Source organism: Chelonia mydas, chromosome 1 (assembly GCF_015237465.2).
Source record: "Chelonia mydas isolate rCheMyd1 chromosome 1, rCheMyd1.pri.v2, whole genome shotgun sequence".
NCBI lineage: Eukaryota > Metazoa > Chordata > Testudines > Cheloniidae > Chelonia > Chelonia mydas.
This window is the reverse complement of record NC_057849.1, coordinates 265447081-265465364: the sequence shown is the minus strand read 5'-3', so window position 1 is coordinate 265465364 and position 18284 is coordinate 265447081. Positions and strand designations below refer to the sequence as shown.

General features: G+C 37.1%; 1 protein-coding gene across 2 annotated transcripts in view; it reads right to left on the bottom strand.

Annotated features, from left to right (window-relative positions):
* Positions 1-2950: 2950 nt before the first annotated feature.
* The window catches only part of CDK17 (cyclin dependent kinase 17), a 177752-nt gene continuing 162418 nt past the window's right edge, over positions 2951-18284 (bottom strand). For both annotated transcript variants that reach the window (XM_043545747.1, XM_037884792.2), the window contains 9 exons: positions 16922-16984; positions 13584-13707; positions 9612-9732; positions 8959-9056; positions 8502-8607; positions 7516-7558; positions 5740-5830; positions 5109-5186; positions 2951-4647 (listed from right to left, as the gene is read on the bottom strand). In XM_043545747.1, coding sequence (XP_043401682.1) covers positions 4610-4647; positions 5109-5186; positions 5740-5830; positions 7516-7558; positions 8502-8607; positions 8959-9056; positions 9612-9732; positions 13584-13707; positions 16922-16984 — 762 coding nt within the window. In that variant the 3' untranslated portion in view covers positions 2951-4609. The remainder of the gene's footprint in view (positions 4648-5108; positions 5187-5739; positions 5831-7515; positions 7559-8501; positions 8608-8958; positions 9057-9611; positions 9733-13583; positions 13708-16921; positions 16985-18284) is intronic.

Here is an 18284-nt window from a genome sequence, read left to right as displayed (position 1 = left end):
AGAAACTCTTTTGTACCTGCCAATTAAGGCATCAGAGAGGCAGTGTGTTCTAGTGACAGAACAATGGATTATGAATCTACAACAGCCACACTCTAATCCTGGTTCTTCCGACACCAGCTCCCTCTGTGGCTTTGGACAAATGGCATGTTCTCTCTAACTCATGAGATAAGAAAGCTGTTGGGTGAGATTTTCAAAAGGCACAGATTCCTAACTACCATTTTGAAAATCTCCCCATCATCACTTACATATCTGTGCTGTGAGGATCCATCAGTTAAAGGTACAATGCTTTGAAGAAAGTAAAAAATTATAAGTGCCAGATGTTGTTAGTATTAAACATAAAACAGAGTCGGTCACTGGATTGAAAAATATACATTTTTTTCCAGGCAAAAATTATGTAAACATTGAATTAAGGATGAGAACACATATCACTAATTTAAGGTAATACATGTTACAGGGATGTTGTAATCATTCCGAAATCAAGTATTATAAATCCAGGAAATTCAGAGTTAAACTTAAAGAACTATGATACTGAAATAAAGAGACAGGGTACCCAAACAACCTTAACTCTGCTATGTAGTGACACCATTCAATAACCATATGATTAAACTATTTTACTTTGTGGTCTCAGATTAGGCTAAATTGTTTTTTTTTACAGACACATTAGATTTTTCTTCTCCCCCATGGTATCACTACAGAGAAAACTTAAGGTAGTTTGCATGCCCTTTCTGTATTTCCATACCTGAACTGGTTTGGATTTCTTTTGAGCCTAACTCTGAATTTTCTGGATTTATAATACTTGATTTTGGAATGATTACAACATACCTGTAATACACTTTGCCCTAAATTACTGATAATGTACTCACTCTTAACTCTATCTTAACATTTTTTTTTGTCTGGGAATTTCCTGGTTTTTTTTTTTTTAATTACAACTTTCATACATAAATTCTAAATAAGAAACTCAAAAAGGATGCTAACATGTGTCTAATGATCTGTAGTTGTGGAGTATGTCAATACTTCAAATACCTTTTTAAATTTTAACTTCTATAGGCCAATTGAAAAAGAAACCCCTGGCTGCTTTATGCCACTGTAGTGCAGAACAAAGCAGCCAAAGTATACTGGCCAGTTAAACTGGATTTACAAATGCATTGTTTCACTAGAGCAGTGCAAAGTAGCTGAACTGTACCCTTCCTGTCTTGCAAATTCCCTTTCTGCACCTCCCTGTGTTTCCCAGCTCATACATCCCAAATTCTCCTCCCCCTTTTATCCCCTACACTCTCCAGGTCTCTCTACATTCTCACGTCTGCGCGTCCACACACACGTACATTTTCCCCTATGTCATAAATCTCACCTTTCCCTGCACGTGCCCCAAAACATGCACACCTTCTCTGTTGAGCAGACCTGTTGCAACAGGTTGCTTTTGAAAATAAATATTTATAATTAATGGCCATTTTTTCATAACTGAAAATTCATCTTGCAGCAGAGGCTGGTGCATAAAAATCTTCAGAGACACTCAGGAAAAACTGCCCTCTTTCAAAATGGCCTCCTTCTCCCATTGTTCTTAAAGAGCATGAAGCCAAGATGCTCTTATGAAGATGGTGGTGCCCGAGGCTGCCAGCGGGCAAAGAGGAACAAAAGTCCCATTGAGAACAATGAAAAAGAAATGCCCTTTTCAAAATGGCCACCTGAGGGAGCCTCTGGCTTCAATCCCATCGAACACAATTGGAGATGGCAGCCATTCTGAAAAACAGGCAGTTCTTCCATGGAATTCCCTGTACCACAACATTCTTCAGCTCCTGCTTAAGCAGAAATTTTAATAATGAAGAACAGGAAAAAATACCTATTAACTCTAAATAAAACCCTTCAAATCTAGCCTATGCATCATATGTCAGTGAGTTTAAACTATATGGACAATTTAAAGAATCTGAATCATTTTGTTATTAACATCATTTGGGCCAAAAAATAAAAAAAGCCTGACACCAAATACTAAATTTCTTAGAGAACCTATTTTTTACTCCGAAAATATTTAATGGATTCACTTGTAAATTCTCAGAAAAATTGTTCTATACTCCAAGTAACTGCAGTGATTTTATGGAGGATACACAGTATTTTTCATACATAAGCAAGAGATTGAATTCCTGCTTTGAGTGGAAAACGACTCATCCTTAATTATGGAGGTGCCAGCTGTGACTCCACAAGAAGCTTCCAAACTTAGTTTATATAAACATTTTACTGATAAAAAGTTCTTACCCTTGCATCATTTAAAGAATGCCAAATTTTGACTTATTAGTCTTATGTTTGTAATCTATGCATAATTAAAATGTTAGCGTCTTATTAATGTTAATTCTTACCGTCTCCACTGAGCATTTTATTCCAAATCTTGTTTAATTTGTATGTACACAACTAGACGGTTTCTTCTGATATCTATCTTAGGAGATATATGACACTTGTCTTTTTTCCTGCAAAGTTTCTAATACATTGCAGTCTATATCAGATTTCAATACTGAATGTACAAAAATGTAAGTTATCTAGGGACAATCTTTTCAGTTCTTCCTCACAGGCAAATTCTGCCCTTGGACGTACGTAGAGCTCTCCCACTGATATCAATGGAAGGCACATATATGCACTGGACCCTGAGTCTTAGGCAAAACGCCTACCTGACATCTGTGGGACGTTTGCTTTAACTGAAGAATTGGGCACTCAGTAATTACAATGAGGTCATTTTGCCTTGTAAAATCCCTTCTAGGATTGAAGAGTCCGGCTGATGCCACTGCTACTGCTTCAATGTTATGAGAGTTAGTGATAAGCTAAGTTTAGAATCAATCAGTCCTGCTAGGTATGGAGCTGGCTAAAAATGTACTAACTCCTCCCCCAAAAAACTGCAGTTCACCAAATCCATATTTTAACAACACAGAGCCTTTGTAATTATAAACTTCAAAACAAAACCAAGGAATTCCATATAATATTTATACTTTCAAAAGTACAATATTAATACAGGTCTGTCAGTTAGAAACAACAGCAGTTTGTTAGGCCTACAGGGTTTCTTTAACATAAAACCAGTTTACAAATGCTGAAAAGCAGTAGTGGTCCAATATTCACCATTACACATGAGTTTGTCTCTTCCAGAAAATAAAAAAAAAAAAATCCCAATTAAATTTACCAGCATCAAGAAATATTAATAAAATGCTCCCAAACATGCCACAATCACTATTCACAAATAAAGTTAAAATGAAATATACAAAAATTCACTTAATACTGTTAAATAACAATAAACTACAAGATTTCCTGAACCGAAATGGTAGGACCCCTGAATGTTTTACAGTGAATGTCAGGAAAAAATTAAGTTATCTATGACTATATTCATGATATACCAGCCAAAGATTTACATGACCATTTCAAAATATACCAATAAAGATTTACAGTCTCTTTAAGATGCACTAAACAAATAGGTTCATAAAGGTGAACACAAATGCTTAAAAATACTGTTACCATTACCAAGGGTGTACTTATGATACTCACTGAGATGCATAAGCATAGTAGTAACATGTTTACTATCTCTGGTAAACAGATAACATCTAAGATCTTAAAAACCCTCTAAGTTCCCATGTTTTCAAATGTCTGCAGTATATAGTGAGTTCTTATCAAGTATGTACTTGCATCTTTCCAGTTGATTTCAAGTGAATAATGTCGTAAAGAGGGAGCAACAACAGGGGGGTGGAAATGGGACATTATTCCCATGGTCTTGTAATTAGTCATCCTGTTCTCTTGTAAAGACAAAGATAGTTTCAAAAGAAAAACAGGGCATAATGTACATGAATGATCTTTTTACTATTTATATTTCCAACTAGGTTAAAAACCAGGTAAAAAAGTCATTGCATCAGGAGGAGCCATATGCACAATAATGTGCAAATATCTTCAATCAGAGTAAATCCTGACAAAATGTATCATCCCATCTCCTTTACCTGTAACTGATATAAGATCTGAGAGCAAATAATAGATAACCATTCACTTGTTTGAATCAACTCTCTTAATAAGAAACGAATGTGCTTTATAATATTTCATCTACTGTATTGCCAATGTTAAATAAGGAATTAAGTGCTATGAACTTAGAGCGTTAAAGATGATTCACCTATAGTCAAGCAAAGCTATGTTTACATTCCAGGAAACACTGCAGTTTAAAAAATACAAAACTGCAGCAGTAAAACAGTTTATGAAGAGAAACAGATGCATTCACATATTCTAAAGCCATTGCAAATTTTTTAGGCATTCAACTGTTGTGTTAACTATACAGACAGTAGTTATTTAGCAGCAATGATTCCGCAATAAATAATGCACTGTGTTTCTCAGTTCTGCACAAAAATTGCAGCTACAGTTACATCAACAGCTGTAACCTACTGGCTCTAATGGCAGAGGAGACCTTAAAACCAACTGTACAAAAAATTGTCACACTGTGACAACAAATATAAAAACATAATCTGCATGTTGGAAATAAAAGACTCCACTGCGAAGAGGACAGTGTAGACAAACTGAGATTCCAAGTCCACCGAAAGAAACTTCAGTTCTGAGTCCTTGATTGATGAGATACTCTTGGGCTTGAAACTGCATTACCACCTTAGAAAAGCATGCTCTGCCTTCTGTTCTTCCCATGTGCTAAAACATAACATGAATTCTGTTAAGAAACTGAAGCATTCTTACAACACACACTGTTACGGCACTCTCCTGAGATGTGTTTCTATAAGTGTCCTTTGCTGTAATATCTGATCCCATATTAAATCTCTTGCTAATGCAGTCCCGTGTATTCTCTGTCCTTTGACGCGATATATTTGGTGCTCCTTCCATTGTGTATCAGATAAGTTATTCAGCAGTCAAAAAGTGACTGTTTTTAAGTGCTGGTTTCATGCTACTTGTCCCCTCTACTTGTCCCCTCCCATATCAAGTAAAACTCATTTGTTTTTGTATGTTTAACTGTATATGTATTTTATGAATCTGAATAAATAATTTCCATATATTCACAAAAATAATTTTTTACACATTATTTTCAGTTTATAGTGCATCTAGCACAGCACTCTAGATTGAAAACATGAGAAATACCATGATGAATGTTTCCATACCTGTCTCGGGGTACGAGGAATTTCGAAAGCCAGGGTCTTTCTGCAACTGAATCTCTTTCAGACTGAATATTGAGACACCTGTAACAATAAAAGAAAATGAAGGTTGCACTCAAATGTGATTAAATTTTATTGACAAAATTCTATTCTCAGTTGCACCAGTATAAATCTGGAAAAAGCACATCCTCATCTGGAGTAGATAAACTACCTCCCCTAAAATGCTGATAAATATCTTGAACCCACTAACGTGCCTTGGTATCTCATGAGTCTTCTTTATGAAGTAAAGAAAGTAAAAACAAGACACACAAAAGTCTAACTCACAAATCTACTCATTATAAAAGATATTTCTCTTCTATGCAAATAATCAAAAATATCTTTAACAACTCATGTAAATAGAAAATCCATTATATTTTGAATTTATGCTGTTGATTTGTCTTTGAGAGTTTTGCCTAAAAAAGTTACCCATCTTGTGATGTAACATACTTTTATCTGTTTAAATACCTATGCACCATTTCAAAAGATCTTTGGTATTTTTAGAGTTTAATCACAGATAATGCTTCTTGCTACTGTTAATAAAATAAAGATATTATCAACCAAGGTCAATGGCACATTACTACTTTTTTACTTCTCTTACTTTCAGGCAAAGCATGTATCCTTGTTCCTAGACTTCTGAAGTATGCGTGTTTCATGGCCTCTTCTGCCGAAACTCTTTTCTTAGATTCATACTGTTAACACAAAAGATTGAATCAAAAATATAATTTCGCTTTCCTTACAGTTTTTCTAGTGACAATTAATTAAAAGATTGAAATTGGGCTATTTGTATATGCTCATATTGAGCTGAAATGAAATGAGGTCTCTCTTGCACTCTTAGATTTTAAAAAAGATTTCACAACACTATGCATTACGCTGTGGCACTTTCTATTAAAGAGGATTTCACACAAACTCCTGATCCGTAACAGTGTACTCAACTGGTTTTGCGTTTGCATTTTTGGACCCCAAAGATAATGATGAGTTTATTTCATTAATAAAACGTGTTGAGCATGCAAGAACAAACTTCAGGCACGAGCTGCAGGTAATGTTTGCTCAGGGTACACAGCTGAATAAAAGACAGATACTGGGGTGGCTTTTAAGCAGCAGGCTGCAACTTTCTGAATTTTATACTAAGGAGAGGCAGAATATGCTCAACTCATCTCACATACCACGCATTTAACTGGGTCCATATTTGGGTTACAGGGCTCCCACCATACAGCCAATAATTTGGGGCAGATTCCTCAGCCTAATCCCTAGGACTCAGCTTACTTCTAAAATGACTTCCAATGTGGAAAGGACACACATACAGCCCAATTTCCTGCCTGAACACAGAAAGGCAAAGCCTAACCGTGAAGAGCACTTGTTAGCCAGAACCATACTTATTAAATAATAAAATTACTGTACCTAAATGCTCTCTTTTTACATTCTATTTTTCTAAGACTTTAGTCTGATTCTTGGGTATCTTAACCTTCTTCTCTCCTTGGCTCATTTTCCTGTTCACTATGTGCTACAAGCCTAGGTTTGCTGAACTCAGCTTTAATTATTAACAAATGTAGTGAGAATTCAGCTATGGATTACATTTGATTTTATAAAAAGCCAGGAAAACAAAAATGTGGCCATCTAAAATTAGAGAACAATCCCTGAATTCCTAGGGGATAAGTGGACTTCAACCCACTCAGTTAGCCATCACTAAGGCTATGATTTAGTCACAGAGGTCACGGCAGTCACAGATTCCATGACTTTGCTGGACCTCCGTGACCTCTAGGGATTCAGGAGGAGGACGCGGGACTGTGTATTCCTTCCCTGCAACAGGTGCTGGCTGGAACAAGGACCCTGCAGCCCCAGCGCTGTGGATTACTCCAGAGGCTGCAGCTGGAGCCGTGCGCCCCAACCCCATGGCATCCCAGGCTTGGCAGGAGCAGCGCACCCCAGCCCTGCAGCTTCCCGGGTTTGGCGGAGCAAGGGCTGTGTCTCCCCCATGGCTGCGTCCCCCACCCCTGCAGCCACTGGAGTCGGGGCTGTACCCTCTGCCATGGTGCGGGGGGGCTCAGCCTGTCAGTCTCTGCCCCCCCCCCCACTAGGACTCCATTCCTCCCCGTACCTAGCCCTGCCCCCTGTTATTTTTAGTAAAGTAACGGACAGGTCACGGGCTCTGTGAATTTTTGTTTATTGCCTGTGACCTGTTTGTGACTTTTCCTAAAAGTAACCTTGAAAAAATCTTAGCCTTAGCCATCACATAGTGAACCTGTTACCAACTGTACTTAATGCCCTACTCAAACTTTAATTGCATATATGATGTAACTGATTTTGTGGATTTGAGCCTTTAAAAAGGAATCCAAATATACATTTTACAAAAGATAAAACATGGAAAGCATCTTACCTGAAGGAACTTTGCTATCAATTCAATTCCTTCGGAGTCTAGCCTAGAAATAACAAAAAACACCAAATAGTTTAGTGAGCAATATTCACAAGTGCAAAATTAGAATGGAGTGGATCTCATAAGATGATATCCCACTTCAAAACAAAATGTAATTTAATTAAAAATTAAAGCAATACTTACACCTGAACATCATCTGTGTGTTTGTGTATATACATATGTACATACATAAAGATATCCCGACATCTCAAAAGACTGACTGTAAACACGAGTTGTAGAATTTACTGATGATAAATCAGTGGGGAGATAGAGAAGGACCCTGACCCTTGGACTGTGACTCAATAGGCTGACAAGGTCATCTGATGTGAACAATTTTATGGTTTCCCAATAGCTTTTAAAACCTAAACTCACTGATTGGATAGGAGGGTAAGAGTGCTAAACTATGTTTCTTTACAATCAAAAGGAACATGCTTCATCATGTGTTTGGCTTTGCTGAAAAGTTCAGTTATGGCAATGATACTTGAAATGTACTAGATACAGACCCTTCAAATTCCTAACCAGGGCTTTAGAATCGCCACAGAAGAGACTGCATCAAAGAATTCTTCTCAGATTTTACAATAATCCTACTACACGATGGGACGGGATTTTGGGAATTTAGTAGGTGCAGTCTGAATAGTCCTACTATGTAGACATAATAAATAACACTTATAGTTACATATGCCACTATTGAGTCTCAGTGTTTGGATTTACAGTGCTCCAAGTAATCAGGAACTCAGTAGTGCTAAATCTCAAATTAATGAACTCTACTAGATACCATTAACTTCAGCCTACAGTAAGACAGTTTGACATGTGATCTTTTAAGGGACATATAGTTAACATGTAACAGCACCGTACACATGGAAACTGGTTCTCGTGTAAAAATAGGTGTGTGGACACAAATATAGCAGCCACTGTACAAGTAGAAATTCTAGTAATGAAACATAAAATACCTTGGTGCATGGTTGATTAGAGGCTGTGGTTTGTATTTGGGAAAGTTGTAGTTCCTAAATTCGTCATTGGAAGAAATGCCTGGCCATGTTTCTTGAGAAGGAGTTCCTGTGTTTAAATCAAAACAAATTAAATCTATACAAGTTATATTAATTATAGGCAAGACTTAGAAATAAATTTTAAGCATTGTGGCCCTGTAACATGCCACAATGGAAAAGGAAGGAATGTTTTACAACTTCAGTCATTTTGTTTAAAATGTACAGATTCAATCTTGTACAAAATGAGTAACATTGTATTTATTCATCTTCATCTAAATGCAACTTCAAAATTCATTCCCTCTTTATAGAAGAAGGATATGCTCTGTACCTTATAGTTATAAATTATTTTTCAGAAACCCTCTCTTAGAAGGGTGAAGTAAACTTACAAGTGTAATATTATTGGTAACAATACTCAATTTACCCAAAAGTCTGAAAATTAAGTGCAGTTCATCTTCAACAGTTGAACCAGGAAAGAGAGGTCTTCCAGATGCCATTTCGAAAAATATGCATCCAACACCCCTTTATAAAGGCAAAGAAAAGGAAAGATGAATAAGTAAGTAAAAAATAAACTAACAAAAAACTTACCCTTTAAAACATTCAGCTGCTCAATATCTTTGTGATTTATCAGGTTAAAAAAATTGCTAAATGAATTTGTCATTAACTATGTACCTCTATTGGAAATACTGATGTAAATGAAGAAAAAAAAAACAGCCAAAGAGTTCACAAGTGCTAACAAAACCTCTGCAGTACATAGATAATATCTTTTCCTTCCAAAACACACACACGCACAAAGCAAAGGGAACTACTGATAAACTAGACATTTAAAATAAATATTTAATCAATATAATAATGCCATCATGTCAAACTGGATTTAAATATTGAATAGCACAATTGATGCATTGTTAGCAACTTTCTTTATCACCAATTTTATTTATCATATCTTAAACGTAACCCTGTAGAAGTTGTCTGAAATTTTGAGGGAGCCGTTATACTCAGTTACAAGAATTAACGGACAATTATAACACATCAACTTGAGTATGAACAAAAATTAAAATCTGACCAAAACAAACATACCACATGTCAATTTGAGTTGAATATTCGGAAGATCCAAGGAGAACATCAGGTGGCCTGTACCATAATGTGACAACTTCATTGGAGTAGGTCTTTGTAGGAACAGACTTCGCTCTAGCCAAACCTTCATAAAAATAAAAATGTAATGTGTTTTTTCTGGAATGGTATCTACCATTTCCCTCAATTAAAATATTGTGTACATCTATTTGCTTTTGTTTGTGCTTCTGCTTTCTTGGCTTCCTCATTTTTAGTCTGAAGCAGGGCTAAATGGTGCAAAGCAGTGACCTTATTGCAAGCATCTTAAAAATGAATGAAATCATACTGACCATTCACGACACCAGTTACTTCTTATCCAAAAGGAATACCATTCTTTCAGAGTGAAAGTTGTGTTGTTATGAAATATGCATTACTGTACACTTGAGAATAACTTGCTTATCACGTGGGCAATGCAAGATTTACAATGGTCTTAATTATTCATTTCCTTACTTTTAAGTGCTTCTGTTTTGTACGTGATGTAATAGATCTGGATATTATCACTCAGCAACCAAACATTTTTTAAAAAGTGTTTCACTTTTGAAATAAATGTAAAATATTGTTATAATTAGGCTGGGCAAAATTTCATTTTAATTTTTTGTTATCATTTTGATGGACAATATTGATGTTTATTTTTATGCTTTTTTATTTTTGTTTTTATGGATTTAACTTTTCACTGTTGCAGGAAATGAAGGGACTCACCCATTGGAGGGGTTAGACAATTATTTAATGACACCAGACACTGAGATTCAAAAAGTTAAAGCTTTATAACTGTTAAAAAACACAAACTGTCAATATCATATAACAAAAAATACAAAGTAAATATCCTTAAATCAAACCCTAATAACTTTTCAAGCAGCATTTTTCTTGCTTTTATACATTTCAATTATCATCAATGTAAATATATTTTGTCCGTTTGGGGATATAAATCAACTGAGAGCAATCTAGCCCTTGAGAATGACTGACACCCCAATCTGGGGGAACCACATCAAATCAGCATGTAAATTAAGAATTTTAAAATGGCTGGCTGTCCCAAAGCATTTCTCCCTGGGTAACGGCTCAGTTAAGGACCTCAACCAGGGAGAAATCACAGATCTACAGTATCACTCCAAAGGCTGCCCCCTTCCCTTCTTATAGTGATGGGGTGGTGAGGGGGAGTCATCCTCAAAAAAAATAAAGTCAGACTAAAATTTCAGGCTATCACAGCTATCAGAAACTCCTGTAGAATAAGGGCATAGGGTAGTGGCAGTGTTAAGTACTGTACTGCTTAAGAAATTTTTTAAATAGAATTGAAGAATTATTAAAAGGCAAGTTTAGCATAACGTACTTGATAAATATACTTCTTATCCTCCCAATTTGGATAATTAATTATATATTTATAGGGCTCAATATTTTTCCAATAAAACTGTGATTCACCTTTAAATATATAGGACTAGATCATGCCCACTGTTCTTTCAAGCACTGACGCAGGGAAAAGGAGCAAAACATGCTGAGATCATCCACATTGACTCAGTGGGCCCTTCCGCTGATGAAATGTGACATCATCTTGCACCTCAGTCTATGGAATCCCCTAAGCTCTATCTCATCTGGAACTCTGTGATATTGGGAGTGAGGGGGGGTGGTTGGGTAGTGAAGTGGTGGAGCCACAGGAAAACTGCTCTCTCCCTCCATGTCCAAAGGGACTTCCCAGAGTAATAATGCCAGACCATGTCAGCACTGTCTTAGGCAACATTCTGTTCTCTACTGGCAACTGCTACCTTCGAAGGAATTTTCGTCCAGGTGTGGGTGAGGAACCAATGGTAACATGGCCACTAGTGGAGCTTTACTGACATGGAGAATAATGGCTAATAGCAATAGAATCCATGTGAATGCCCCAATCCACTGTAGATGCTCACCGGACTTCCCAAAGTATCTTAGAACATCCATGGGTTAGAAGGGCCAGACAATTCACCAGGCAATTCACCAGGTGGGGAACGCTCCTCCCCATCATCTTAACAAAATTATTTCTAGGAAAATTCTGCAAGATAAAGTTCATGGAGTTTCTTTGGCCCTGTGGTGACGATTTGGCCTGTAATCACTAGTTTCAAAGGAAGCACTAACGTTACTTTTAATCTCAACTCAGTTCATTCTCAGCTGACACTTCAACTCAGACGTATATCATATTGATGACCAATAAACTGCAAAGTCCAACTTTTTGCTTTCCAGTTCAATACACAGAAACCAGACCATCTGCACACAAATATATGCTCTAGACCGAGGGTTCTCATCTTTTCCCTGCATATGACTTCACATTCAACTATGTGCAATCCATCGGTCATCCTCAGAGGCATTTCTGAACCAAATCCTTTCTGTTGGTTCCCACTCATTCAAAAAAAAACACCACAGGAACTGATACGCAGGGATATTTCCTGGTGTCCAAGAATGAAATCACAAATGACTAAGAAAACTGACTTAATCAGAAAACCAGAGAAAGGGAACAAAGGTAGGGTTGGGGTCCTAACTACCAAGTTGAAAGCCAGTCCTAGAAAAGATTAATTACAGTTCAATTAGGCTTTGTCTACACTGGAACTTCATCGGCAAAACTTTTGTCGTTCAGGGATGTTAAACACCCTCCACCTCCACTGACCGACAAAAGTTTTACTGACTAAAAGTGCTGGTGTAAACAGCGCTTTGTCAGCAGGAGCGTTCTCCTGCTGACAAAGCTGCTGCTGCTTGTGGGGGGTGAAAGTTTTTGTCGGCAGGAGAGCTTTCTGCTGCCAACAAAACAAACAGCAGCTACACTGTGCGGCTTTTAGTGGCATGGCTGCAGCGGCACAGCTGTGTTGCTAAATGCTGCGTGGTATAGACGAAGCCTTATACAGGTCTGTTGCCATGGCCAGAGAAAGTGTGTCGGGGGCAGGGGGATTGAGCTGTAACTGAATATAAAGTATTTTATTCTGAAAACATGGTACAATTCCTGTGGGATAAATAAATAAAACAAACCAATGAGGCGTGAACACATGTGGTGTTGCATATTGGAGAGAAAAAATTATTTAACTTAATTTAAAATATCAAATAAAAGAGCATAATGCAGGTATAAGGGTCCTTCTTAGATAAAAGTGAGTGGTAACAAAACTACTAACAGATGATGCTTAAAACTGGAGTGACTGGCAGACAGAATATACAAAGAACTATGACACTTATCACCGTATCCCATATATGAGGCACAGAGAGAGCCGTAAGATGAAGCATAGTTCAGGTTGGATGCTGAAACAAATTAAAAAACAAACAAACCAACAACAAACCAGAAACGCTGAAGTCAAACAATCAAACTCTTACCCAAAACAGATTAACAAACAAAAATAATTATCTGGATGACTTTCAAAAAGTCAGACATGAGCTGCAAACCTGAAATTCCAGCAGCTTTAAACCATATGGGCTGACTTCCCCCACTGAGCTGACCAATACAGGTATCCAGCACACAATGGACTTAAAAATCTATTTTTTCAGGCCAGTTCATGCTACAAGTGACAGCCTAGTATGCACCACATTGGAGGTATCCCAGCTGCCATAGAAACCCTCTGGCAGCATGGAGCTGGCCTAATGATCTCAATTAAATAACGTATTGTTTTCCCTTTATGGGAACACAAGCAATAGCAAAAAAAATGAAGACAGGATCTCATCAGCTCTATAAAGCTAGTCAGAGTTACACAATATTGGCTTCAGTAGCCTTTGGAATGGATAAAGATATACATAGAAATGGTGTGAATGTGTATTTTCAGTGATTAATTTCCCTGATGCTTACAAACGGTTTATGTACATGAACACTCCTACCCACACATGATTTCTAGGTTCAACAAGGTTTACAAACCTTGGTTTATTTCAAAGATTTTCTTAAAACTGTAACTCAGTAAAGAAAACACTGCTCAAATAAAATAATAAATATTTTTTATCAGTCCATACCAAAGTCTGCTAGCTTTAGTTCTCCTTTCTCATTAATGAGTAGATTTTGTGGCTTCAGGTCTCGATGTAGCACCTTCCTCCTATGACAATAGGCCAAACCACGCAGAATCTGGTATAAAAATAGCTAAAAGAAAAAACAGATTAGACTTTCAAAAATATTCATGGGCAAATGTGCAAAGCAGCATGTTACTCCTCCCATAACAGCAGGTTTTGGGCCATCAGAGCAGCAATTACATGGCTATATTGCAAGCAAGACAAAAACCTTCTTACACAAGCAAGTCACTTTCCCATGCTAATGTATTCTGAATATCATAACTATTGTTTAAAGATGTAAGACCTATTTATGCCATCCAGCTACAACATTATTATGAAACACTTAGCACATCAAAGATTTTGAGAGTGATTTGCTCTATATAATAGAAGAGAATCAAGTGGCTATTAACTTTATAAGCATTTACTACTGCACTCTAAACGTCTTTCCATGTAACACTCTCAATTACCATACTGATATTCCCTTCTGCTACAGATCTCTCTCTTATAAATGCAATTCTACTCCTGTACTCCACCATGTAAAGTAAATTAATTTATTGTACGGGAGGGAAAGTGACTACCGGAAGAAGCAATTAGGTACAACACCGCTAAACATTAAAGAAATATAATTGGGGAAATTATGCTCCACCAGTTGTGTCTGATTTTTTCCCTTTGCTGTGTTTGCATCTTCATATAGTCTGTCACCCTCTATGCTTCTTCCTATTCCTTTGGGCTGACAAGCCAGCAACAGTAGCGCCACATTCAAGGACATTAGTGCACAGAGCCACTACATAGCAAAAAAAAAAAAAAGTCTAGGATTAAGCAGCCTCATCAATTTCCTGCAGCATTCATAAATAAATACTGCTTTGCAATTACTTCACGTGTAGAGTGCCTGTGTGTGAGCATGGTGCTTCTAGGTAGCTACTTCTAGCACCAGTTGTCCCACAACAATCCTTAGTCTGGTGAAGGTGTGTGAGCAGACAGAAGATTACTGATTAGGAAATCTAGAGAGTACACTTATGCAGAGCAGAAGGTCAACCAGCATGACAGATTCTTCATGCATTAGTCCCTTTGAGGGGAAACACCAGAAAGTTTTTATGTAACAGAATTTTCCAACACGGGTTATTTTTGTAGCAGATGACACCCCCAAGTCTTCCACAAACTCATACAAACAGACAAGCTCCAGGTTATATTTGTCTAACCTCAGTTTGCTTATATCACAATGGGATTATCTATATTGGGGTAGAAAAATTGGGACCACGGACGTTAAAAATGCAGGCTGTGGGCCACTAAGTCCTGCCTCACCTATTTATGCCTATATTGTTGGAGGGCTATAAATGGCCATTAAGGCACTCTCAGATAGTTTATAAAGAAGTTATCTTCAAAGTATAAAAACATGCTGCAAGAGCTTTCATTTCATGTTCATTTAAGATTTTTTTAACATGTCCTCTTCATCTTTTTCTATCTCTCTTTCAAGTAGGTATGGGAATTTACACAAAATAAATTTTCCCTTCACTCTCTCACAAAAAAGACAACAAAGCAGGTTGACGATTGATTTCTCCTCCAAAAGACATTAAAGCTAATGTGGAAACAGAAAGAAACAAAACGACAAACAGTAACCAATATGCAAATCGAAACCCACAGTACTTCAACAAAGAAAGGACTTTACAATATAATGTAATATAATACAATATAATATAATGTAAAGGGAAAAACAAGGACAACAATTCTGCTGGAATGTGCATGAAACACATGTAAACAAATGTTATTCTTGTACATTATGTCATCATCCACAATTAACTATTGTACAAATATCAAACCAATTTTCCCTGCATGTGTGTGCATGCATGGTTTTGTTATCGTTTTTTAGGACAATCACTTGCTAAGTAACACAGTACACTTCTTGCATCTGAAGAAGTAGTTTTTTACCCACGAAAGCTTATGCCCAAATAAATCTGTTAGTCTTTAAGGTGCCACCAAACTCCTCATTTTTTTTTTTGAAGTACACTTAAGTTCAATGTCGACAGGAATAGAAATATTCCCCAAATACCTTCTGTGAACAGTTAACACCCTCTACACAAATTACATATTGTTAAATAATTAAGCTGATTGAAAATAGTGTTCTGGCTTCTTGGGGCCTGATTTTCTAAGCTATTGTGCAAAATAATATGAACAGTTCCTTTGGCCCTCCCAAGCACAAGTGGTTCCTTCCCAAGCCCCTTTAAACACACAGTTCTCTTCTGTTTCACAGTATTGGGTTCAACAGAATAAGGTTCCTTCCCTCCTCCTACTATTACTTGGCTCTTTTCTGAGCACAACAGAGTACCTCGAGCCCCAATCTGGGCTCCATCCACAGCCTTTCCGATAGCAGTCTTTTGCCCTCTGCAGCCCTCCTTCTAGGAACTGCAGTCCTCCTCCTTTTGGTACAAGATTCTCCACAGCTTTCCTTCCCAGGGCTGTCCCTGAATCTTGGCCTACCACCATCATGACTCTATTGCTCCCTGAAGATCTCTCCCTTGAATGAGCTACAGGCTTGTTTTTTAATCTTATAGCCCCACCATGTGAATGTCAGTTGGCTCCTCCCATTGCACAGAAGGACTTGTCCCCATGTTGGTCATGCAATCATGCCAGAGAAAGTATAAGTCTCAGAATGCCTGATCTACACTACACAGTTAGGTCGATGTAAGCCGCTTTGCGTTGATCTAGCTTTTGATTGTTGATTATTTTGTGGAAGTGAAGAAGCTGGCAAACGTTCTCTGTATGCCGATTTAGTACCACTACCTCCGTGAATGACGTAGAATCACGGTCGATGTAATTAGATCAATGCAGTGCCAGTGTAGACACTGTGTTGCTTACATCGACTGGCACTGGCTTTCAGGAGCCATCCCACAATGCCCTACACCGACAATACAATCAATACAAGTGCTCTCAGTGAGGATAGGCACCGCCAACATAATGAGCTAAGTGAGCACAAACACAAGCGATTTAATAACTGTGGTGACTGTATGCTGGCATAAATTAGGTCAACAAAATTTTGTAGTGTAGACATGGCCTAGGTCTTGGAACAGGACATAACTGTCCTTAAAGGGGACACACCGTTCTGTTAAAAATCTTATTTCCCAATAGGAAAATATTAAAAAAAGAACACAACGTTTACTAAAGCCATGATTTGTGTCATTAAACTCTTCAATAGGGCTGTATCTATTATCAGAAAGAGCAGCTGTGAGCAACTAAGTTGTAAATTCCCTGTGGTTTTAAAATCAGAACAAAAAATGTTTGAAATCAATCATTAAAAAACATTCACTCACCTTTACATTGTGCATACTCATGATGTTACCACAGTCATCCATGTACTGTTTTAGGTCCTTGTCCTGTCAAAAAACCATCACCACTGTTTAATATAAAACAGTTTTTGACAGAAAATTGAGCTTTTGATTCAATGGACTTCTTCACAAAAAGTATCTGTGTGCTGTGGAGAATTTTGAGTTTTCATCAAATAAAAAAATCAAAAACCCAAAGAGAGAAAGGAAAGTAAAAGCGTTCCGTGAAGAAACTCCCAACATTTTCAGATCAGTTCTACTTATTATACTAAATTTTTCCCCCCCCAAAGACTATATGTTATGTTAAATTTTATTTATTACTCATTCTCTTTATTTGGAAAAAAATTAATTTTTCATGAATTCTGTGCACTACACCTTTAGATGTTCCATCACAGTTTGCATAGATATGGTTAGAATAACTTCAGTAAATGTATATGTAATATGGAGTGAAAAAAAGCTAAAACAAAACATGATTTATCAATTTGTATCAGGCAGGAAAGTGACTTAGCTGTCTAACTGTAGGTACTCAAGTTTGAAAATGTAAGCCATAATATTTAACAGCCCTGTTTCAAAAGGAATGTAAAATAGTTATTTCTATACTATTATTGTTTTACAGCACCTGCAAGTAAGCTAGCTGCCTCACAGTAGCAATATCATTCAACATAATACTGCAATTATTTTATTCTCTGTCCACTTTCTTCTACAATCCATAATCTTGGTTTAAGTGAGCATTTTGGCCCAGAAGTATAATAATTGAGGTGGCAAAATTTGCAGATGATACAAAACTACTCAAGATAGTTAAGTCCCAGGCAGACTGTGCAGAGCTACAGAAGGATCTCTCAATACTGGGTGAATAGGCAACAAAATGGCAGATGAAATTCAGTGTTGATAAATGCAAAGTAATGCACATTGGAAAACATAATCCCAACAATACATATAAAATGATGGGGTCTAAATTAGCTGATACCACTCAAGAAAGAGATCTTGGAGTCATGGCGGATAGTTCTCTGAAAACATCCACTCAGTGTGCAGCGGCAGTCAAAAAAGCAAACAGAAGGTTGGGCATCATTAAGAAAGGGATAGATAATAAGACAGAAAATATCATATTGCCTCTATATAAATCCATGGTATGCCCACATCTTGAATACTGTGTGCCGATATGGTTACCACATCTCAAAAAAGATATATTGGAATTGGAAAAGGTTCAGAAAAGGGCAACAAAAATGATTAAGGTCATGGAACGGCTGCCATATGAGGAGAGAATAATTAGACTGGGACTTTTTAGCTTGGAAAAAAGACGACTAAGTGGGGATATGATAGAGGTCTATAAAATCATGACTGGTGTGAAGAA